Source organism: Oratosquilla oratoria, chromosome 7, assembly GCF_046742065.1.
Source record: "Oratosquilla oratoria isolate Oo_2021 chromosome 7, ASM4674206v1, whole genome shotgun sequence".
Taxonomy (NCBI): domain Eukaryota; kingdom Metazoa; phylum Arthropoda; class Malacostraca; order Stomatopoda; family Squillidae; genus Oratosquilla; species Oratosquilla oratoria.
This window is the reverse complement of record NC_134783.1, coordinates 37,374,113-37,381,612: the sequence shown is the minus strand read 5'-3', so window position 1 is coordinate 37,381,612 and position 7,500 is coordinate 37,374,113. Positions and strand designations below refer to the sequence as shown.

The 7,500-nt window shown below is 42.4% G+C and overlaps 1 protein-coding gene across 10 annotated transcripts in view; it reads right to left on the bottom strand.

The window, feature by feature from the left end:
* Positions 1 to 3,726: 3,726 nt before the first annotated feature.
* LOC143027069 (transient receptor potential-gamma protein-like) overlaps positions 3,727 to 7,500 on the bottom strand; it is a 529,595-nt gene continuing 525,821 nt past the window's right edge. For 8 of the 10 annotated variants that reach the window (XM_076187981.1, XM_076187982.1, XM_076187986.1 and 5 more), the window contains one exon: positions 3,727 to 6,309. In XM_076187981.1, the coding sequence (XP_076044096.1) occupies positions 5,236 to 6,309 (1,074 nt within the window). In that variant the 3' untranslated portion in view covers positions 3,727 to 5,235. The remainder of the gene's footprint in view (positions 6,310 to 7,500) is intronic. The other 2 variants (XM_076187989.1, XM_076187990.1) reach the window with 1 other exon arrangement.

The window sequence follows — 7,500 nt, the reverse complement described above, 5'->3', positions numbered from 1 at the left end:
GTCTGCGCATGCGCATGTGAGTCATTCTTTTTAATCGTATTATTTTATCTACTTATTGGTTACATTAGGTCAGCTATCTCTTCATGTTCACGCTATTACCGTTTCTATCATATTGTTACCGTGTCAACTTGTCTAATAGTGTCAATGAAAAAGTTCACGAAATTAATGTTAATTGGTAACTGTCTGTGTCAAGCGCGGTCAAGCTGGGGTCACTCTCTCTCTCTCTCTCTGTCTGTCTGGCTGGCTAGGAAAGTCCATCCATACAGACATGTGATGCAGCCGTTTCTTAGATGCCCTAGTAGTATTTGAGTATATTAATCTTTATCAATTTATGTTAGAGTTAGGAAGGAACACAGGTGTTACCGGTGTATCCTATTAGGTATACCTTGTATGTCTCATTATTCATACAACTTAAATTAATTATTTATCTTCATGCTTTTTGCTTTAACTTCATGAGTATACTTGTATACATTGGTTGAGCAAGAGTTATGGAGGTAGTTATTGTAGTGTTTTCATTCCGTTTGTCTCTTATTTGTTCTTAATTGAGTTAGGTTTCACTTCACAAGTATAGGGCATAGTGTGGGGAAACGACAAGTGGGGGCCCGTCCGGGATTTTGTCGCTTTCCCACATTATCTCTTATACTTGAGAAGTGAAACCTATCTCAAATAAGAACAAATAAGAGACAAACGGAGTGAAAACGCTACAATAATTACCTCCATAACTCTTACTAAACTAATGTATACAAATATATTCATGAAGGCAAGGTATATGAAAACATGAAGATAATTCATTAAATCAAGTTATATCAACATGAAGACACACAATGACAGTATTTTATCGCAACTATTAAAGATTCCATACATAATATGATACACCAATAACACCTGGGTTCCTTCCTAACTCTAACATAACTTAATAAAGATACTATATCCAAATACCACTAAGGCATTTAAGAAACGGCTGCATCGCACGTCTGTATTGGAGGACTGTTCTATCCATATATATATGTATATATATATATATATATATATATATATATATATATATATATATATATATATATATATATATATATATATATATATATATAGAGAGAGAGAGAGAGAGAGAGAGAGAGAGAGAGAGAGAGAGAAAGAGAGAGAGAGAGAGAGAAAGATAGAGAGAGAGAGAGAGAGAGAGAGCATGACCCCAGCTTGACCGCGCTTGACACAGACAGTTACCAATTAACATTGATTTGATCATCTTAATTTACACCGTTAGGCAAGTTAGCATGGTAACGATATGATAGAAAAATTAATAGTGTAAACATGAAAAGAGATAACTAACCTAAATAAGAAATAAACATAAAAATAATACAATTAAAACAATGAACCACATGCGCATGCGCAGACGGAGCTGCCCTGGGTGAATGACAGCTTACCCCGCGACCCAGGGCATGGAGGTGGATGGTGGGGGAAAGTATGAATGTCTAGATGCGCAACTACATGCATAGTGTAACCCTAATATTAACTTAAAATGCAGACATAGCTGTAGCTAACATCACGGACACGTGATAATATATATATATATATATATGTGTGTGTGTGTGTGTGTGTGTGTGTGTGTGTGTGTGTGTGTGTGTGTGTGTGTGTGTGTGTGTGTGTGTGTGTGTGTGTGTGTGTGTGAGCGTGCGTGTATGTGTGTATGTATGTATATGAGGGTGAATCAAAAAGTTCGCGGAATGTTTCCAAAAAATGTGTATTTAACTGAAGTGAGCAAACACAAAGCGCTTATTTGTGAACATTGATACCTTCCTGCAGAGTACACTTGTGAAGACAATGTTTCCACCTATTTAAGCCTTCTTTGATAAATTCAGCAGTCCTCTCTCGTAACCACGTGTTTACTGCATTATTTTTTTTTTCATTTTTTTCCAAGTTTTAAAAGAGGGCTCCTTTAAGTGCTTAATCTATCTTTGGAATGAGGAAGAACTCTGACGAGCGATATCTGGACTGTAAGGCAGATGAGGTCACATTTCCCATCGGAACTCTCGAGTCTCACCCTTCCCAAGTCTCGAAGAACGCGCTGGCTCATTGTTATGGTGAAAGAGGATTTGGCCATGTAGCTTTTATTCGCCGTTTTTTGACCAATGGCCTCCCTCAATTTTTTTAATCTCTTGCATAGTAAGATCCATTAATAGTCCTTTTTCCGTCAAGGAAGTCTACAAGTATCATTCCTTCTGAATCCCAGAACACGGTAGTTATCACTTTCTGAGCTAAACTTTCAGATTTGAGCTTGATTGGTTCCCTTGATCCACGTGGAAGCCATTATTTGGATTGCAGTTTACTTTTAGGATCATACTAATAGATCCAGGACTCATCGCTTGTAATAATTTGATTCATAAACAGCTCTTCATAAGCCTCAGTATTGCTCATTATTGCCATTGAAAGATCGGTTTGATGAATCCGGTAGTTTGGGTGCAACGTTTTTGGGACCCATCGCGCAGAGAGCTTGCCAAGTTCCAGAAACTCATGAAAAATTGAATTTGCTGAGACCTATGATATTGCCATGGACAAAGCTATTTGATTAACTGTTGTTCTTCTATCCTCTCCACTTGGATTTCTAACAGTATCAACCATTTAATATTTTTTCAATGTTCTTAGTCTCCTGGTCTGAGGATCATCTTCCGCGTCTTCTTTGCCATCTTGGAACCGCTGAATTTATTTGTAAATAGTTGTTTTCTTTGGCGTATCATCACTATAAATTCTATGCAAAGCCTCAGTAATCTGCATCTCCTTCCATTTGAGTTTAACCAAGAATAAAATGTTCACTCTCTTCTCAAAACTGCTAAATTCAAACGTTCGAGAAAGTAAATTTGTTTAAGAGAATCCTCACTCTGTAGAAGTCACTGCTTAACATTGCAGGTGAATGACAGCTAGCTAAGGTTTGATTGATGCATGCTAACGTGTTTTGTCTTGTTTTCACCTGGTCGGATTCAAGTAATGGTAGTATTCCGCGAACTTTTTCTTCTCACCTCATATATATATATACATATATATATATATATATATATATATATATATATATATATATATACATATATATGTATATATGTGTATATATATGCATATATGTATATATGTATGTGGGTATGTATTTAAACATGTAAACATGTATACATATATGTATGCATGCATACATATATGTATACTTGTACGCATTCATGTATGTATACATGTATGCATACACGTATGCTTACATGAATGTATACATGTATGCTTACATGAATGTATGCATATATACATATATGCACATATGTATGTCACAACTAACACCACAGTCGGACGAAAGAAAGAGTTGAGTAAGCGAAATTATATATTTCGATTGCTAACTGCAATCCTCTTCAGTAGTACTACTGAAGAGGATTGCAGTTAGCAATCGAAATATATAGTTTTGCTTACTCAACTCTTTCTTTCGTCCGACTGTGGTGTTAGTTGTGATTTACAAATGTGTTACTGCATTTCTCACCAGTGATATATGAATGTATATATGTATGTATATATACATATATAATATTTCTCTCAGTCATAATAATCTGTAAATTATCATTTTAGCAGAAAAAATCTAAAACCTGTACTATGTGTATATATATATATAATATATATATATATGTATATATATATATATTTATACATACACACGCATATACATACATACTTATATATATATATATATATATATATATATACATACATACATACATACATACATACATACATACATACATATTGGCTCCTTTTCTTCAGCACGCAATGCGATCACAAATCTTGTCACAATAACTTGTCATGTTAGAAAATTCGACTTTTATTTCCAACCAATGCAATTTTTTCTTTTTATTTTTCTGCGCTGGGCAAGTGACCCATCCCTGACTTGTTTGCTTAGTACACGGAGCAGCCACACAGAGGGCCTTCGCATCGTCTGACGGGGAAGACACTTCTCCAAGCGGTTCTTCTCCATCCATTTCAAGGAGGAGGAAAGAGGTCCACCTCAATAACTAATTTTTTTTTTCTTCACATATAAACTTGCCCAGAACCCAAAAATTTGTGATTGGGGAGGTTTTGGGGCGGGTCTGTTTCTAAGGAAATCTCTTATATCTTGCCAGTAGGTGTGCATGTATGTTCCCTTCTAGTTTATCCTAATCTAGATCATAGACAGAATCTACTCAGGCTTTTTTTTTTCTTTCGGTTATTTTTACAAATGTCACTATAACTCACGCGTTGTATGCTTCAACTGAACTATCAATATATATAAATATATATATCATATAATATCAATGGTAGTTTCCACAACAACAAGGGGCTTCTATGGACACGAGTTCAGTCCTGGGGGTTGTAGGGGATGATTGGAGCGTCCGACAAGAGTTCTGTGACAGTCCATAGCGTCTCCTGAAGTCGCTGAAGGGGGAGGACCTTCGAGGGAAGGTCCTGGAGGGGGGGGGTCCTTACAAAGTATATATGCATATGTTCAAAAGACTTGGCCCTTACGAGAAGAGGACTTGTACAAAGAAGTCTTCAGTGTCCCGATATGAAGACGACCTTCCCGACCTCCGACCAGAGTGTTCGAGTGAGAACCTCCCCCCTTTTCACCCCTTCCCCCCTTAAATGCACACACTTCCCCCCAAGCTCTTCAAGTATCCTCCCCTCGTCCTTTTTCTTTATCTCCCCGTTTTCTTTCCGGGTTTTCTTTGTTGTGCATTTTTGTGTTTTCGTGTGCGAAAAAGCGGTTTGGGAGAGAATGAGATGGGATGGGAAGGAGTAGAAGAGGATGGGATGGGGTGGGATGGGATGTTGGGAATCAGAAAGGGAGTAAGAAATATTGAAAACCAATAGAACAGATGAAATTTCTTGAAGGAAAGAAAGGGGTGGGAGTTTGGAAAAATATAAAAGTAAAGATATACTGACTACAAAGGACTACAATAGACAACCAAAAAAGGAAATGATTTTGAAAATGGTAAAAAGATACTTGAGGAAGTCACGACTTCCACAGACACAAATTAAAGAAAACGGAAGCTGGAACGAAAGAAGTAGAGTGGAGGGAAGGAGCTGAGGAGGAGGACGGGGTAGAAGAGGAGGAAGAGGATTAGGTTGCTGCGTGTAGTAGAGAAAGGGTGACGGACTGTGTGAAGGGGAGGAGAGACAGAAGGGGGAGGAGGAGGAAGGGGAGGGTGATGGGATGGGGATGGGGATGGTGGGCGACCATCAGAGCCACCCACCGGCCATGTGACGATTGATGGGCTGAATACCCGGGAGGCGTGATGGGGGCAAAGCCCCGTTCGCCGGCCGCCCCGCAGCCACCACCGCCGCCCCGCTACTGCTCCCACCGCTACTACTCCCTCCACCACCGCCCACCAGGGGCTCGCACGAGGAGCTCCCCGCCAACTGCTGCGGCGGCGACGCTGACGCAGACGAGGACGTGCACGTAGAAGATGACGACGAAGATGAAGACGACGACGATGAAGTGGTACTCGTGTTTGTGCTTCTGGTGCTGTAAGGCGACGGGGTGGTGATGGAGGTGGAGGTGGTGGTGGTGGTGGTGGCTGAGCCGGAGGCGGACGTGGTGGTGGTGCTTGCCGCGAGTGAGGATGAGGTGGAGGACGAGGAGGAGGAGGGGTTTTTGGCCGGGGTGCTGGATATCGTTGTGGTGGTGATGGTGGTCGGGGATAAGAGCGTGGTGGTGATGCCGGGGGCAAGAGGTTCCTCCCCTGGCGAAGGGGAGGCGTTGCTGTACAGAGAGGCCACCACGGTACCCCACCGCACCGAGGGCGCGGTGTCCCCGCCTCCGCCGGACTGCAGCGGCGGAAGTGCGGCGCAGGAGGCGTCGAAGCTGACGGAGTTTTTTGGCCCCCGACGGGAGGCGGCCACGGCCGTCGCCACGTCGTTTTCGGAGGCTCTCGAGAGCGCCGAAGGGTCGAGGGGAAGGGCGTTCGCACTGTTCCCCGAGCGACGACGCCGGGCCTCGCTCCCCTCTGTGGTCCGCAGGATCCCCGCCAGGGGGGCTGCCGTGGACCCCGAGGTCCCCAGTGCCGTCGGGGAGGTGCTCGGGGTCTCCAAAGGCTCCTCGAGCTCGGGCGGGATGCTGTTGCCGCCCTCGGAAGAGGCGGACTCGTCCGAGCGGGACCTCGAGAGGAGCTTCCGAACCTTGGCGTTCTTGGCGGCTTCGACCAAGGTGCCCCATCGTTTTTTGTTGTTGGGCCGCCCGAGGCGGGACTCCGCCAGGCGCGCCAGCCGGGCCAGCTTGTTGACCGGGGATCGCTTCCCAACGGCCTCCACCACCTGCGGAAGAGAGACTATTAGACGGGGAAGCGGTTGGGTCGTCTTCAGAGGAGGAGGAGGAGGAGGACAAGGAGAACGACGAGAAGGACGAGGAGGACAAGGGTGTGGGCAGGGGTAGGGTGTGGAGGAGGTAGTCCCAGCTTATAAAACCAAAGAGAAGGGAGAACACTGAACATAGACGGGAGGGGGGAAATGGGGGGGGGGAGGTGAGGGGAGGGGAGGTGAGGGGAGGGGAGAGGGAGGGAGTGAACATATCAGGGTGAGAAAGCGAGCACACTAAGGAGCACAGGCTCCGTATCACGTCATCTCTCACGCACTCACGGCCAAACTCACGAGCTCCACTTCGGCGCTCACAGACACACGGTACGTCATACGTTAGGTCTTATGTCATACGTCATACGTCCTGTTACGTCACACGATCGGTTTCGTATACGTCTGAAGTGAAGTGAAATGAAAACGACGGTTAAACTGTAATAATCGGACGTATTACCTAGAAACGTTTGCGGATGATACTATATACGTTGTATTGGTTATTTGATTATGTATATATATATTTTCTCTTTTGATTTCAGTGGCTGTAATTTCTGGGTTCTTTACTCAGACATAAACAAGATTAAAACCCTTCTTTGCAGGTACATTGTCACTCAAGCCCTTTTTAATTCCCCTTCACTTTTTTTTTTTTTTCTTTCTTTTTTTTATCTAGGGACTAATTTCGTATTCGATCTTCTATCTCGGGTGACAGCTGTAGTGCCGACTCCCGTCTCAGTTTGGGTAATCGGATGAAACTCTCTTCGAGAAAAGCTCATCAAAGACTTAAAGACGTGTTTACATTAAAATGTTTCTCCTTTCCTACTTCTTTCATTTTTTTGACAATTTCCTAAGTTTGCTCTTGTCACTCTATAAAAAAAAAAAAAAAAATTGCAATTATTTTTTGTTAGTTTTTTTTTTTTTTTTTGTCATTCAGACTCGTACAATTGTTTTTCTAATCTCATTTATTTAATTTCTATTTCCTACAAGCTAATGTTCTTTTTATATCTACTGACCTCTTAAATTCGAAACTAATAGTCTTTACTTGCAATTTTTCTTAAGCTTTTAGCCCATAAAGCTTATTGAGGTCAACACCTTCGCCATTAGGATCATCCTTCCAAATCGTTTGCACTCTTCCTAAAATCTTTCAAATTCTGAACTAAG